The sequence below is a fragment of the Malurus melanocephalus genome, unplaced genomic scaffold (assembly GCF_030028575.1).
Source record: "Malurus melanocephalus ecotype Western Australia unplaced genomic scaffold, MMel_1.1 scaffold_90, whole genome shotgun sequence".
Taxonomy (NCBI): Eukaryota; Metazoa; Chordata; class Aves; order Passeriformes; family Maluridae; genus Malurus; species Malurus melanocephalus.
Window position 1 is genome coordinate 1018508 of NW_026623322.1, and position 17088 is coordinate 1035595.

The window sequence follows — 17088 nt, forward strand, 5'->3', positions numbered from 1 at the left end:
GTGACTCATCCAGATRTTCCCACAGAGTTGCTTCCAGGGTCATCCTGAAGAATCAAATGTAGCTTGAGGGATCATCCCCATTGGTTGGTGTAATGACTTCAACATCTTTCATACTCCATTTCCCAACATATCTGTGATAAGGATGAATGCTGTATCCCACTTCTTGTGCAGCCCCAATACTTTCAGCTTCCGTTTCCTTCAGGGCTGGTAGAGCAGCTTCTTCAGGCAAAAGCAAACAGCAGTATGTGGGCCATTTTCTCTGCTCATCTAACATGGCCAAGGGAGGATTCCAGCTCAAGCTTTCTGCATGAGGAGCCCTGCATGGTTGCTGGTGATGTTGAGTGTCAGTCTGTGAGCTGAACAGAAAGTGACACCCAGACTTTAACAGATCTGGAAGAGGCATCCCTTCCGAGTGTGCAGGAATCCTGTCTGCACACATCCATCCTCTCTGCCCCATCCCAAGTCTGTCAGTTTGTAACTTCTGTTCAGAGCAGTCTAAATAAACAGTCTCCATTGCTCTTCTTCCCTTTGGATAGTTGACCTCTTTGTACCAAGTTAGAAAATAATAGTAATGGTACCTTTGTCTGATTGAACCTCTCTAGTAAAAAATAATGCAAGGAGCAGGGGCTGCAGGCTGTCAAAAAAAGCACTTAACATGGGAAAGTACCATGCAGCTGTAAACACCAATGGAAATAAGGAGGCTAAAAAAGTTTCTTTGTAAAAAGATAATGCAGAAGAATAAATGATTCCCTGCTTCCTCCTCAGCCATGTTTTTGAATGATGAGGCTTAAATAACTAGCAGACCAACTTGCATATGAATATGAAGCATTTGAAATGATTATTTCCCATAAATACACAGTAATGTGTCATGAGTTGTTATCCATGGGGAGAAACAAGTCACAGTGATCCTCAGTAAACATATTAACAACACACATGCAACCCCCTTTTCTTATGATTTTTAGCATTTTTCTGTGCTTTTTGGTGCAATGACAGGGTATYTCTCATGAAAATGAATGAGGGAAAAAGGAAAAGGCTTAGAAGAAGCCTAGATGACAATGGGGATGGCAACCTTCAGTGAGATTGTGCTTCTAAATTCCTTTGGCAATTTAGAAAATTCAACTTCTATGGCCACAAGGCCTGATCCTCAGCTAGTGTAATTTTGCACAGCTCCACAGAGTTCAGGGGTAGATGCTAAAGTACACYCACTGAGGATGTGACTCATAGATTTCAAAGGCAGAAGTTTGGCTATATTTGATCTCCAGCATGGCACAAGCAATGGGTTCACARGTGGTGATTCACAACGGTTCACAAAGCGTTCAGAGAAGGGCATAATTTAATTACCCTTCTGTCATAGCACCTTTTTCTCTTCCCCCCAGGTTTTGATAAAAGATCCATTACTTGAACATACAAGGCTATGATAAGCACATTGCTGATAAAAGTTAAAAAATGCAACATTGTGACAGGATGCCCCAAGAAGGAGTACATCTACCGCTACCAGGGAATTCTACCATTCTCCAGAAAGCCTACTTKGATGTTTGTGAGGCAGGAGAAGAGATTCTACCTGCTCAGATTTTCTTTAGGGTAGTATTTTCTGAAAAAGTACTCACTTTTAGGATGTCATCTAGATGCATCACTTCTTGATCCAGGTCCTGAAACTCTTTATACTGCTCTTTATGTGGCTCAAGCGCTAAGAGAAGCCCTTGTAAGGCTTCTTCAATGCTTCCATCGAGATAAGACTTATATCCTTCTGATTCCCCACTAATGGATCCCTCACATGGCAGCCTTTCTGGGGTCAGGGGTGTCTCTGCTGAGGTAAGCCTTTTGACCAGCTGCTTCGTGATGTTGCCCTCGTAGGTATCCAGCTCCACGGGCTTGAGTTCTGACCCTTCATCCGTGTCCTGCAGCAGAGACACYGGGACGCTTGTTTCTACAAAGATATGATCACTCCCAGCATCAGAGATTTTTTGGCAAACTTCAGGAGCTGCCCTTGGGGTGTTCTTGCTCTCAGCCACCGCTCCCTCTCCATGGGACAGCAGGTCCTTTGGCTCAGTGACAGAGTCTCTGCGGGAGTCGCTGCTGCTGCAGTCCAGGCTTGAGCTCTGGGAGGACCCGAGGGCTTGGTGCTGAGTGGGGGTCGCAGTGATGTCAGGGCTGGAGCTGACATGAGAAGATGAGGACTCTGCTGAATTGGCAGGGGGCACGGCATCTTCGTAAGGCAGGTCACCAAAAGTGAAGGAAAGAGGCCGCTTCTCGGTGGCCACCGACCCATTTTCAAAGACATCATCTGGCAAATTTGACTGAAAAGATAATAGGGAGAAAATGTTTCTCATGCAGCACGGGAAAAAGGAAAAAAATACAGCATGTGCCCAGGAAAGAAAAAGGAAAGAAAAAAAGATTAAAGAAACATTCAAGACTCAAGAGATGGAAAAAAGTATTTCAAATCAAACTTCTGCTTTTTCCTGGCATGGCTCCTCAATTTCAGCAGGAAAATTGCTGGAAAACCTGCGCTCAGYATCTCTCTGCTAAATAGGGAGCTCTAGGAAGTGATCAGAAGACACATGAATTCTGCTCACCCTACTAGATTCTCTCAGACGCATTTCCAGTGCACTGCACAAGTTCCTGCACCATGGCTCTTTCCAGTGGCATTGTATGTAAGCCACCTTATCTGCATTTTCCTTCCCATTAGAGATTTCTGTTCTATTTATTTTCTGACTTTTAAAGTAGCATCTGTAAAATGTAATGGTTTGCTTCAAAAGTTTCTCTAGTGAAATGGTGGTTTAACGGTGATTGTACTGTGCTATTTCTTTTTGTTCAATGTTTTGCATGTAGCTTGGATGTCAGTGTCCAGCAACTGTTGGACAGGAGCAATACAGGAGTCCCATCCAACATGAGTTTCTGCTGAAATGAGACAGTAAAATTGGTGGTGTATTGAGCAGGACATTGATCATTTAAGAAGCAAAATCAACCTATACAGACTCCTGAACTATCAAGGCATAAATACACAAATATGTATTTTGACTGACGTATGGGGAAAAATCACTCTAAGGAGTCAGCCTGCCTATCTGACCTACAGATCTTGCTTTGTTATGTGGCCAGCTCACAGAAATACATGGCTCAAATGGAAGGCAACTACTATTTTGCTGACAATTTGCTGGAAAGAACTGTAGGCACTCACATGTTGTTAAGCTGCACAAGGTTTAAGTGTCCAAAACTGGCATTTTTTTCCCCAGTACTATTAGCAGCCTTTTTTCACTRCTCATAATCATAGCCAAAGGTTTATTTCTTATTTCGCTTGACATGGGTGTGCTTTCAGCTTCTGAAAGTCATGTTACTAGGCAAATGTAGAGTGTCAATCAGTGTAGCAGGTGATTTTTAAGAACACTGTTGGCTTATACTCCTGCCCTGCTCTCTGCCCACAGATAGTTGACTTCTGATCATTATCTCTGTAGAAACCGAGAGCAATTTTGATTTAATGTGRGCCACATGGGCTCATAGTTATGCCCTGCCCTCTAATCAGTCAGCAAAATGAGTGAGTTATGACGGAGAGCAGCACACGAAGCATGCATGGGAATGGAGATGCCACAGAGAGACGGAAAAAATCCTTCACCAAACRAAAACCAGGACTCACATATAGCTCTAGCTCTGCTTTTGGGCTTAGCCTGAGCGATGGCAGGTCACTAAAAGAGCGACTGCGGCGAAGCTTGTCAAAGAAAGTGTCTTGAAGAGCATCTAAGATTGTCAACTTTGGCCTGTCTTGCAGGGGATGCAGCCATTTCTTCAACAGTTAAAGCAAACAGGGTGTGAGGAAGGGCACGTTAAATGAATGCTTTGTAGCAGAGTACTAAATTACAGGCATGGGAGCAGCACTTGTAAAATTAATCTCTGTACAGATGGCCTGATTAAGCATTCAGAATTCGATTCATGCAAAATGTAGGAACACCCTGTGAATATCTTTGGTACAGGGGCAAATTTTATCACAGGATACTTAAAAATACTTGTGCTATAATGGTTGTTTAACTACTGTTACAAAATGAAAACACATTTTTTAAAGATTATTCAAGTACTATAGCAGTCAGGCAAGAAGAATAGGTATGCATTAATTTGCCACATAGTTTCAAAGATGCCAGGATCATAGTCACCTTCTTTTAGGATTAGCAGCTAGGAATGCACTTGCTTTATAAGTATTTATAAGGGTAACCTGCTGGAACCAGGGGAAAAAAAAGCTTAGACGTGTAAAGCAATGAAATGTTTGCAGTGTTTGAACTGCTCTAGGGTTTCTCATTACATAAACAYGAAGCCAAACAGAGCTTACAAAGAATGAGTGGTCCTTGAAGGTTGGTGTTTCAGGAGTGCCTTGGCTGTACATGGACATTCTCCTCTGGAGAGCAGATGCCTTGCTCACATTTCCTGTGGATGGGGTCAAGTCTTCAACATCAAAGGGACTATGGATACACAAGCGAGAGGGGAGAAAATAAAAGGTTGTTAGGCTGAGCAAGAGGGACTTTCAGGTCCATAGAAAGGATTTTTGAAAAGGTGGTTTATTAGCACATCAAAACCCAGAGGTAACAAGTTTTTAAACTGGAGTGTTTAAAAGAAAACGTTGTTAATTAGACAGCAGTCTCAGAAGTGTGGTTTTCGGTTCTGATAAAAGTGTTYGCTCAGAAATCATTTATGTAGTGCAGTCTGATGTTATTCTTCTCACATGAAAAGTACTCTTGGATTCATGCTGCCAAGTGTCACACATACTAATGAAAAAGGTGCTCAACTATTAATAGAGCTGTTGCATTATAAAGGAAACCAGGAGCTGTTATTGCTGGCTTCATGTTTATTGCATTACAAGAAACAGCACACACAATTGTAAAAGTTAAATGTGTCAATGCTGCTTCAGAAATAACATTTACTTATTTCATAAAAATACACTGAGAATTGGGTTTGTGTCCTAAGGCTACCAGCTCACCTATGCTGACCAGTGTGAATAAAGAACACCAGGAGATTTCCCATCACTCTTGTGGTACATGAAGACCTTAAAGTCCAGCTTTTAAAGATGGGCCAACTCCTGAACTTTGCTATACTAGCATAAATCCAAAAATCAGCACTGATTTTTACACTATTTATTTTAATACTAAAAAAAAAACAAAACAAAACAAAACAAAACAAAAAACAAACCCAAAAATCACTCAATTATGTCCCCTTTTTAAGCTTTAGGCAGTTCTGAGATACCACTAAGTACTTCCCATGCCTTGTAATGTCAGTACTTACCAAACATAATTTAACAGCTGAAACTAGGTACAACCCTCTTTACCACAGGAAAAGCAGGCAAACTGGCTGACTGTGAAAAATTTCTCAGCACCAAACCTGGTGCTGAGAAGATCCTTCCCAATCTTCCTCAGCAGGGAACAATATGGAGAGAACAACCCACATGGATGAACCATTTTTTCTTTGGTTTTACAGCTGATTGATTGATTGAATGATTGAATGATTGACCAACTGACCAACAAGTTCTACTTACTACCAAGCGATCTCAAGGTTCAGCTTCACTGTGCCAAGGTCATTGATGTCCACTGCAACCACCTGAGGCCGAGCTGCAAACAGGTCTTTTGTCTCACAGGTTACACTTCCCACAAGGATATGAGTAGCRAGTCCTTTAACTTCTGTGACCTGTAAGAAACAAGAACAGGAYATCTAGGCCCACACAAGGCATTGCAATCCTTAATCCCATGATAATAGTTTTGATTGTCTGRTCTGGCCTCCTTGCTAAAAGGGTCTAAAATATGATTGTTGCATTACTTAAGGARAAAATCTGGGATTTGGTGGTGATTTTGTTTTGTTTTTTTTTTTAAGAAAAACATAGTGGCATATGACCATGATTCCATGTTTTCTTTATGGTTTTTATAGGTGTCAGAAGAGAACAGCCATACTGGCTCAGACCATGGGGCTGTCTAATCTTGTATTTGATCTTTTGTACTAACTCTAAGCCCAAGGGAAGAGTGAGAACAGTCTCTCAGCARCTGTGACAAATTCCTGACTGGGAATCTCCTGATATAACTTGTCTAATTAATAATTCCCAAGGGAACTCTTCCACATATTCATCTCCTAGTAACTCTGAATCATGTAACTRTTTTCACCAATCATGGCCTTTGGTGAGGACTTCCACAGATCTGATGTTGGGGAACCACCTCCGTATATGTTGCTACAGTAAGAGTAGAGCACTATTCATATTTAGAAATACATCTGCCTGGAAATTCAGAGTGACAGTTCTATATGCAGCTCCTACACAAACCAGCCTTTGACTGTTTGCTTGAAACTCAGTTCTTGAACCTTTTATGTGGAAGTGTTTGGAGAGAGTCCAAAAAGGGAAGAGAATATATACATTAACCTTAATAACACTGAGATTCTTGAGTACTATAAAAAGGTGTTCCCCTAACTTTTCAACTTAAACCTGTGTTGTTAGATTGGRGAGAGTGACTCACCCTGTGTCACAACTTGCCTTTCACTGAAAACCTACTGTCTCACACATTTGGGATTATTTTGTTGGTGGTTTTGCAATCACCTGCATCTTTTYCATAAAGTCTTTGCAGTGTCTAAAATGGGCCATTTCCTCGTAGACTTTCAAGACGTTCTTTGGTTAAAGCTGCCTAACCAGAGACATCTGAAATGTTTTTTAGCAGCAATTTCTAGGCAGGGGTCAGAGAATGGCTATCTCTAGGTTGGAGGCTTGTTGGAAGGAAACATATGGACTTTCAGCCAGGACAAAACTGTGTTTTGGAAGAGTGGAGGCAAGGAAGGGATGGAACAGTGAGAGAAAGACTCCTTTTTTGGGAAGAAGATCTCTCCCACAGCTTTCACAAACTGATTAGTCTCGYAGTATCTAAACTGGACAATACTACAGCCCTTTAGTAGATGTGTCAGAAATACTAATTATGACTCATTTCCAAAGAGTTTAATGATCTGCTTCTGTGTTTTTGCTGATGGTGCATGAGAAGGCAGGTTCTTGACTCCTACCTTGCTTGCAGKCAAAGGAGTCAGCAGGCATACCTTAATGGAGATCAGCCCAACAATGAGAGGGAGGAAAACCATCTCTTCTCCATCCCAGCTCTGCTTGCCATTCACTTCTATTTTGCCTTTCAGTTTCCATCGCTGGCGACCATAACGCATGAAAATCTAAAGAAGAAAAATCCCCTTATTTTCTTGAGAAATCTGCTCTCATGATGCACAAATATCAGAAACAGAACTGGGGAAAGTGTCTGAGAAAAGCTGGAAGAGTTARTGGCGTAGGTGCTGCCCTTCTGCTTCTCATTGATTAGAAGGAAAAAGTCTGTCCTGGAGGATCTMTATCTTTCAGCTACTCCTTTTGGTAGTGCACCCCTCATCCAGGCTTTCAACTTCATATAACTTGATTGGTCATAACAAAGCTACAAAGTATTTAATTCTATTTACWGGGAAAGTGGCAGGGCAAGGGAGATTTGGGAGGGCAGGATGAAAGCACCTGTGGCTTTTCCTAACATCTGCAACTTGCTGGATCTGCTGCCTTCCCAGGCAGGTGAGCCATTCCCCATCAGAGAGTTCCCCAGCTGGGAGGTTTTGGCTGTCTGATGATGGGAATGAATGACATCCATAGTGCAGTAACCGAATTTCAAGCATCAAGAACAGGAAGATCACTTTGGGCTGGCTGGGAGACACCTGCACCAAGTAACTGGCCCTGCAGATGAAGTAGGAGTGAGAGCAGCAGGAGTCATTCATCACAGGGAATGAGAGGGGGAACAAAYGAATCTATGATTGAGGCAGCTAGGAAGTACTGGTTGGGGGGATCCACTATCAACCCACTGCACATTTCTTGCAGGATTAATTCTGTTCTGGTAGAGCTGGAGGCTTTTATTTTAATCCATCTCTAATTAACATGCTCCTGATGTTCTCTGCTGAAACACTGCAAWGAGCAGAGATCCTGAAGCAGCCTCGCAGCAGGTAACATCTGGCTCTCGAGAAATGGTTACTCAGGGTCTTTCTGCTACTTTGCTSTTCGATGAAGTAGAGCCTATGCATTCAGTAAAGGATGATTGCAAGGATGTGTTCCATTTGCCCTTTGTGCAGGGGATAGGTCATATGCTTTTCTCCAGGAGAATTAGAATTTATTGTCACAAATAAGATTTTTAAAAGCTAAAAGAAAAAGCTCATAGCTCTTTGAATAGCCATCACCCAGTTCTCTGAATGTAAAATATAGATCTTCTGGCAGATGCTCTGACATATAGAAAACTGCAAGGTTTTTCAGAGCACATAAAGGAAAAGTAACAGCTGTTTATTGAGGAGTTGATGTGAAAAGGTTTTATTCATCATGATGTAAAAAGCAGCAGAAATCTGCCCTCCTTTTGATTCTTTTGCTATTAAATAAGCAATAAACCCATGCAGACATACCTCATATTGATCTCCTGGGCAGAGCCGAGCGAAGCCAGCCAGACCTGAGAAGGAAAGACACACAGGGGCTGTGGAGGGCCTGGGCTGCAGAGCACAGCTGAGCCAGAAGTGGGGTGCAGTGGGGTGCCCAGGGCCACCACTGCCACACTTGGACAGGAGAGCAACAGCCTCCTGCAGCTCCCCATTACATCTCCTCTTGCTGCCTGCGCACCCTCCAAACCAAGACGGCCCCCCATCTTAATTTTCTCTCTTCTTTGTTTCATATAAAATGCATTAGGCTGTGGTTTCTTGCACATGACAGATTTACACCTTACAGCTTTTTCCCTAAGAGAGCTTTAAGTTTCCTTATCTATAATAATTCTAGAAAAAGGAGTAACAGCTTCCTGATGTCACCTGGCCTCAGACTCTGAGCTGAGAGCCCTGCCTGTGGCGAGGTGTGGGCGAGCTGCTGAGCACCAGGGAGTGCTGCTCARTGCTAACCCGACCCAGCTTTAACACAGATTCCCTTTTTCACATCCTCATAGAGATGCAGCAAGCAACAGGGCCTCCTTCTGCTTGGAGTTTCCATAACATTATCATTCCCATAATAGCYGAGTGTCTTTCAATAGTAAGTGCTGCACAAAACATGACTGACATCTGTAACACGAGATTAATCCCATTTTTCCCCAGAGTGGGAGAAGCAGCACAGCAAAGCACTTGTGATATATGTTTGGTTTTGGGGCTTTCTTTTGTTTTTTTTAAGGTAGGGCTTGATGATGCTATTTTTATACTAGCACTCTACATATTAAATGAAAGTTTCCTGAGGGACCACGCTGAAATCCCAGAGAAATTACTACCCCTCTCCTGGCCTGCTGACCTGCATTTCTACAGGAAAAAGAAAGGTTGTTTTTCCCACAGAGGGAGCCTTKCCTTTCTCACAGATTCCTTCAGTGTGTAGCTATGGCTTTTTATTTTTTTGCTCTAAAAATTTACTCAGCTTTGCCATGTGAGCCTAAATCTAAGCCTCTGGTGTTGCAGTGCCCAAAGAAACCATCTGGAGGCCACATACAAAGCCTGTGGCAGAGAAAGGAATGCTGCAACAGAACATACAGGGGTGTGTTATAATCAAGGCAAGTATGAGGAACCCTAGTGCAGGCTTTATTTGCAGGAATTAATTAATCCTGCTAGCTGTACTGTAAGAGCAACTCAATCCCTGCATGGAGTCATGGACTGTCCCTGTGATCTGYTTATCTGCCTCTTCGATTTCTCTGACCAGAAAAGAGGTTTCTTCGCTCATCTGAGTGTTTAGCAGAACAGAGAGGCCCTTGCACAGAGCTCATATTGCCAATTCCTTTCTAATTTATTTACTGTTTATAAATAATTTAAGATTACTAGCACTCTGCCATTGCTTCTCTCTCCCCAGGTGTGCTTTTATAAGTGAATTTGATCTCTGCTGGGACACATCACCAAAAGCACCTGAGGAAAATAAAAGGTCCTTTCTTTGCCTAGTGGATGGGATGGAAGGGTGAGGAAACTCCAGCTTAAAAGTCCATATGGATGTCTAGGTCTGTGAGCTGTGACTGGCCCTGGTCAAGTCTTTTCAGCATGGTGAAGAGAGGAGCTTAGGGTTGACTTGATAATAGGGCGTGAGTACTTCCACAGGAAACAAGTTTTTGGGGTCTGCAAAATGTCAGGAACCAGTGGTTCTACCATACATTTTCAAACATCACACCTTTGTAAAAGCACTGGGCTCGTAATGCAGACGAGACAGCAGATTGCTCCTGGGGGGTCAGCACAAGTAATTAGGGGACAGGGTCATCACGTGGCTGTGGGAAGGGGGCAGGGCCACCTGAAGCGGATGCAGCACATGCAACTCTGCTGGTGTGTGGAGTGCTGGACTCCTGGACCGTGGCTGCTGGAGGTGGCTCTGTGACACAGAGCCACTGGTGTACCAGGGCCTTGAGTGAAACATTTGGGCTTTTCACCTCCTGCTGTTCTGGCACTGCAAACAGCCATAAATGCACTTCCCTGGACATCATAACAGGACATGCAAATTCCATACAGGAACTTCCACATTTGAYTTCCTTGGTAAATTTCAACAACTGGTTAATCCTGATTGGTTATCTAAGCCTGCTGGCACATTTATTATCTTGATTTTGAAAAATGATTAGTCTTTTTGTTTTCTTTAAATACCAGTCATTAAAGCACTGCGCAGCTCCCCTGCTTCCTGACAGCACTGTGTAGGTTGGCTTGCTTTCAGTGTAAGTGACAGAGGGCACAAAATAAAAATAACTTTCACTGGAATGGCTAGGAACAGATAAGCTTTGGGKAGAGGAATGCTTTGATTTTAAATTAGATCCTAAAGTTAGCTGGATATGCTGTAGTATAACTTGAGGGGGAAACTTGCTGTGCAATCTGCAAGCTTTTGTGCTAGAATTGTTGCAAGCCTTAGCAATAGCWATGGCTGGATTGTCCTACAGGATTCCTATTCCGAGGGAAAACCATCTAGATAGAAATCTCAGATGCCCTRATTAGAGAATACTTAATAGGGTATTTCTCTTTGCTGTTTTTGAATTTGGGCTTCTTTGTGTGGTGCAAACTGTGTTCAGAAGCAGCAGCTTTTGGTGGTTTGTGCTCCACTCCCACAGGTGAGTGCAGTACCTGCCTTCTGCAGAGCCCTTGAGCTCTGCCACAGGATTTGGCATTCAAAAGAGAAAGGGCCAGACCTCTTCAGCCCAGCCTTTGTGACACCGTGACACTTCCTGCAACACGTCCTGCTKTCAGGAACTGGCATTGCATTTACAGCAAGTAAGGAATGCTCCAAGGGAGCTGRCAAATCCCTTTGTATACGCTGTGATATTATTTCATTCAGCATGTCCACACTGTGGCTCTGCTGTGGGTTTCTGTACAGAAACATCTGGCTCAGTCTCTGTGTGTTCATCTAAAACCTGAGGGATGGAGCTAGGAGAAGTCCAACAGCTGCTGCAATTGCTTTCTCTAATATGAGAGCACAGAATAGCTATTTTAATTTAATCTAATCTAAGATGAAGATTAATTTTATGCAATGCAGTCAAAGGAAACAACAAGGCAGGCATAATGAAAACTTCGTATGAGATTTGTGAGCTCTCAAAACTCCACCAGCAATACTGTGGATGTTTTAAATGGCAAGATTTCAAGTGAAGAATTAGGAGTTCATGAATATTTAGATGCTGATTTTGTTTTACAGAACTATTTTCATGCCAGTGACGGAAGATGCAAAAAAGATATCCTCCTCCAATCTCTTCTCTAAGACATAGAGTCTTAAAGGGATAACAGCATTAGCAATACTTGATCCACTGAGGCTTCAGATAAAACTGATTCCATTATTCAAACCCATAAATTCCTCTGTCACAAAGACAAGGAATAAAATGGAAAGGTGAATGCCCTCACAGAGTTATCCAGGAAAATTATCCCCAGCTTTTTGATTTTTTTTATGTTTGGTCAAAAATAGTATCAGTCACAATTAGCAAAAGTAAAGGACTTAGAAATCGCTGATGTCAAATTAAGAAGGCATTTTGAATTTCAAGTTCAGCTCCATGGATATTCACATAATTTCCCAGTCACCTTCTCAAAAAGTTACTGAAATAGAGGCAAAAAGTACAGCAGCCTTCGAAACTAAATTGCTTTGGCTGTTGGGAGAAGTCTTTGTGGGAGGTAATTAGTTCAGAATGCAAGAAGCAGAATCTCAGAAAGTCTCTCTGTGAGCTTTGATGTTCCTGTTTCTGTGATCCTTTCCAGTAGGCAGGGGTCTAAGCTGGAGTTTTGAAGGTTCAGGGGTGTGTGTGGGGGGTGGGAAGCCCCACCTGTCATAAATAAATGTTACACAGCACATCTTGATACCCTCACCCATGTGTGCAGCAACTGCCACTCTTTCGGAGAAAAACGGTAAAGGTGAAAAGGCAATTACCTTTCATCTTGATGCAAAACTCCCCCAAAAGGTTTTCCAGCTCTGCTTCTATGGTACACATGTTCTGTGTTGGAAAAGAGAACAGTGAGATCAGATAAGCTTTTTGTTTTTTTTTTAAGGTCTGTTTTTATAAGGACAGATTCTGTTATGCAAATGAAAGATATTTTGCAATAAAATCAATCTCAGAGCCATTCTTGTTGTTTAGCTAGGTCTGGCCCTAAAAATGGCAGCTGAACTATGCATGCTTTGCTGACACTGAGTGCAACACCAGTTCTCCTCTGCCACTGCATGCTGATCCTCTGGATGGCAAAGGGAAGCTGTGGCCCTTGGAGCATAACCTGGTCACTGTTCTGGTCCTCTCCAGCCAAGACATGTGCCAACAGCAGCAGCTCTGTGCCAAAGTGGCTCCCAGCATGATTTAATCTCYCAAGAAACATGGACTACATTAAGAAAAAAGACTGTGGGAGGTGGATATCAGAACYTCTCCAGTTCTTCTTTCAGATTTTGGAAGATTGACACAGCTTGTGTGCCAGGATGTTTGCAACACTATTAGGCTGTTGTTCATCATCCAGTRCCTGTTTAATAAAATAGATTTTATCACAGCAAGTACAACAGGTAGGATGCAGCACATGTCTGTACACACCTGGTTTCCAGTCAACCTGCCATCCCTAAATCTSCAGGTGGGAAGGAGGCAGCTGGAGTTTAAGTAGGTTTGGAGCAGATTTGTGCTTTTGCTCTTGTGCTGCAGTTTCTGGGTATAACCTGCTCTCACAGAGTCTAAACTGTTATTTCAAGGAACTCTTTGGGCCATCTAATCTTTGGGCATTCACCTRAAGAAAAACAAATACTAATTCTTCTTTGCTGAGTTTTGCTTTTACTTCCTCTGTTTGGATGAAGCTCTCCCTGTAATTAGAGGTAAAGTTCCCATGGCTTTCAAACAGTGTGAGGGTGAAAAGAATGAACTGTTGAAGATGTACCTCTGTGTACTCCTTGTAACTCCTGTTGATTTCRGTCAAACTCTCTCGAGCTGCTTTACTGGCAGGAGACATTGCAAAAGCTTGCTTCATTTTGCTGGCACCATCACAGAGACGTCTTTGGATACAATAGGCTTCGTAAAGCTCATCCACCTAGTGGGAACAAGGAAAGTGTACTGRAAAAAAACCCGGAAAACCCAGCAAAATAAAACCAACACAATGAAGCCATTTGTATTAAAAGAAAACTCAGTCAAGCCACTATATCCAATGGAGGGGCCGAGGAAATGAAGGTGTGGTAGTGTTGCAGTCTATGGAAAAGAAACACAAGATGAAAATAACTTTCACTGCAAAAATCTCAATAGAGCAACAACAGATGCCAGCAATTCACCTGCTTGCCCTGCATGCYTTCAAGCACTGCTACTCCCATCCTCTCCATAGGGTAGAGCACAACTGTACTCTCCATATACTCATAATGGTGAGGCAGGAATGTGGCCAGCTTCCCAAACATCTCAGCGTAGAAGAGCTCTTTAAAAAGCAACTGCAATGCCCAAACTGCCAAATCAGACTGGAAGGGGTAAATGAATGGCACATTTAAATGGGCAGCAGTGGCTTTAGCTCCCTAATGGCCACGGATCAAGGCTGTTGCAATATTTGACTAACAGGTAGTAYTGGAAGCTGGGAGGGATATTTTGAATCCTTAATGTCCATCCTCCAGAAACTGCAAGTCATACTCAGAATCAGCACAAGTGAAGGGCTTACAGACAGCTGGTGTCAAATTAAAAGACTATTTCAAACTTCAGCCCCCCCAAGCATTTACATAATTCCCCAGTGATCTTCTTACACTCCTCTGACATAACTTAGGGACCCAACATTTTGTAAGCACTCTGGAAATCTTGCAAAACGTAGTCACACACTGAAGTCTCACCTGGATCTAGCTTCAGCAGGCATATCTCATGCTTTGGTTTCCCTTTTCCCTCTAATCCCTGCACTGAATGTATACATTTACTCCATCTGAGTTGTTCATTTAGCGTCTACAGTGGTAAAGGCTGGTGTATATATATATATATATATATATATATATATATTTATATATATATGTGTGTGTGTGTGTGTCTATTTATCTATCTGTATACACACACCAGCTATACATAGTGGTTTGTATTTTTAGTTTATAAACTAAATCTATCAGAGAAGCAGTGGGTTTTCTAACCTGACTATCAGGATGAGGAGGACAGRAATGCAAGAAGCTGTCTCTTCTTTCTACTTCTGATGTCCCTCCTAAAGTAGGATGATATTTGGATTTTACCTAAAATAACTCTTTCCATGTTATCTTTGAAATCAAGTGATCASCCTGTGTCCCACAATGCTCCTGTTCAGTAATGGATTTTCATTGCAGAATTTCTCTCTGTGAAAGCATCCAGCACCTTGGCTTTATCAGTCTATGACTTTGTATTGCTGCATTAGAGATGAGCCTGATGTGACAATCTAGGCATATTTCAAATCCCATTTTCCAAGCCTGCTTAACCTCTAACAAAAAGTGCTGTTGCTAATTTGTTTGGAATGGGACTTGTCTTCCTGATGTCTTCAAAGCCTTAGGTCAATTTTTACAAGGCTACCTTGGATACCTGGTGGCTGAAGCCTCTGACTTGAAGGTACCCTACCCAAAATATGAAATGCTTTGCAAAGTGAAGGAATTCAGCAAAAGGTGATGAAGACAAAGGTAGCATTTTGCCATTTGGAAGTTACAAAAAAAAAGCTTTCTGCAGTCATACTCACTCCCATTTCTCTTGCAAGCCAGCAAACTAAGGACAGCTACTATAAAAAGCTGTCACTTGGTATYTACTTCTGACATCAGGATGGAGCCTTGGTCCAGGACTGACATTCTGCTCCTGCCCATGTGAGTGTGGCTAGGACATGCTCATCTGCTCCCCAAGGACATGGGATCTGCTGTGGTGCATCCCATTTTCCTTGCTTTGCTTTCTTTACAGAGCAAAAGTAGAAGACAGAAGACACCTTTGTGGCCCTGATTAAACACTGAAAAAATCTTCTTTGTGAGTAGAAACAATGATGTTTCTCCACCTGCTCAAGCCTGTGGGCTGTAATGCCACACACTCCGTTCCTTTTGTCTCTGTTGCTGTGGGTTACAGAAAGTGAACTCATGTACTCCACAAGCCTGAGAACACTGACCAGCGGTGCCTCCTGCGTTTGGTGCTTTTCACTCTTATTATAAACCCAGTAACCATTAGCTCTGAGCAGGCTGAAGTGGGAAGGATTTGAACGGAAATGTTCTTCAAGTACTAATTTTTGCCATTCATGTTGCCAGCGAGAGTAGGTGGCTTTGGGGAACAAAATCTCAGTCTATCACCTCATGATTTATATTTTTATTTTTGTCCCCAAGAGAAAGGGAAAACTGAAATTAAAAGGTTTGGATAGGTTGTCATAATTAGAGGACTTGAAGCTGCACAAATGCTTTTCAAATGACTCTCAAAAGACATTTCATCTGTCAAAARTAATTCATTCCTTTGTCAGGCTTAAAAAGGCAACTAATCACTAGCAGATATGTTTATAAATAGGAGAATACATGCCATGGATTCTGTCCAGCTCTAAGACGTATTAGTGTAAATCACAAGTACCTCCACCGAATATTCTCACCAATGCATTCAAGTGGATGTAAGCCCCAAACCACGCAGCAAAAGCATTAGCAGTGAAATCCAGGAATAAATCCAAACTAGCTGCTGTGTGTGCTAGAGATAACTGCTGAATTAAATTGCTTTCAGATGCAACGCTCTTTCTACCTAAAGCCTGACAATAAGCATGCTGTGAGATAGATTTTCCCCAGCAAGCCTCCAACCCTATGTTCCCTCTGTACCTAAAAGCATCTGGGAGTGTCTTGGGCATGGCTGGTCCTTGGGGGTCTATGTGGAAACCCTTTCTTTGGCTCTGACCACCAGCCTATCATGGACAAAACACCAAATCTGGGAGCGGCCTCCCCAACACAAAGGGGTAGAAGGAGGCCAAGGGTTTGTTTCCTCAATAATATAGCAACAGATGCAGAAGAAAGATGATAGGAGAGCTCATTACCTTGCTAATGTGGAACTCCAGCCTTCTCATGTATCTCTCGACTGCTTTGATTTGCTGAAAGAAAGRAAAAGGCAGAGGGTGAGSCACATTTAAATAAATCAGTAAGAYACTGCCATGCCAGCTCTGCTAGTCCCCCTGGATCTGAGATGCTCCTTAACACACAGAGGATTTCCTTGACCATGAATCTGGAATCAGTTGTCCCACCSTACTATGGTTAAACTGCTGCTGATAATGGAGCTCCTTCACGTCTGTATGTAATACATATTTTTAAATAAAAAGGAGTTTTTATGTGATGGGACTTCTCTAGGTTTTTCTTATATTAAAACACCCCAAATAAAATTAATCAGAGGTTTTTTTTGGTTAAAAAATAGTATTTTCAGTACTTAAAAATCCTGTATTAACATTGATTCAGTTTTGCATTTCAAGATCCATTCTCTCCCTTAGCAAGCTGGTTTTTAGAGTAAACCCAAGCTTGGCATTTTGAATGAAAATGAAGTGTCAGACTTGTTCAGGAAATATTTTTGAAAGCTTTTCTTTTCTTTCACCCAATTTTTTTTCCTTCAGGAACATATTTTCAGCTTTTCCTTCTTCAGAACTGACAGGAGCAGAAATGAACTGGAGCTTGACCTAGTTCTTCCCCAGCCCCCGGCATATCCCTGCCAGCCCCCATCTGACTGGAGCTCACTGGGAGAAGCTGCA

General features: G+C 42.3%; 1 protein-coding gene across 1 annotated transcript in view; it reads right to left on the reverse strand.

Moving 5' to 3' along the window:
• RIPOR2 (RHO family interacting cell polarization regulator 2) overlaps positions 1 to 17088 on the reverse strand; it is a 51850-nt gene that overhangs the window by 13825 nt on the left and 20937 nt on the right. The window contains exons 6-14 of the mRNA XM_057368329.1: positions 16390 to 16443; positions 13312 to 13461; positions 12335 to 12398; positions 8410 to 8453; positions 7036 to 7161; positions 5510 to 5658; positions 4313 to 4442; positions 3629 to 3775; positions 1608 to 2297 (exon numbers count right to left, since the gene is read on the reverse strand). Coding sequence (XP_057224312.1) covers positions 1608 to 2297; positions 3629 to 3775; positions 4313 to 4442; positions 5510 to 5658; positions 7036 to 7161; positions 8410 to 8453; positions 12335 to 12398; positions 13312 to 13461; positions 16390 to 16443 — 1554 coding nt within the window. The remainder of the gene's footprint in view (positions 1 to 1607; positions 2298 to 3628; positions 3776 to 4312; positions 4443 to 5509; positions 5659 to 7035; positions 7162 to 8409; positions 8454 to 12334; positions 12399 to 13311; positions 13462 to 16389; positions 16444 to 17088) is intronic.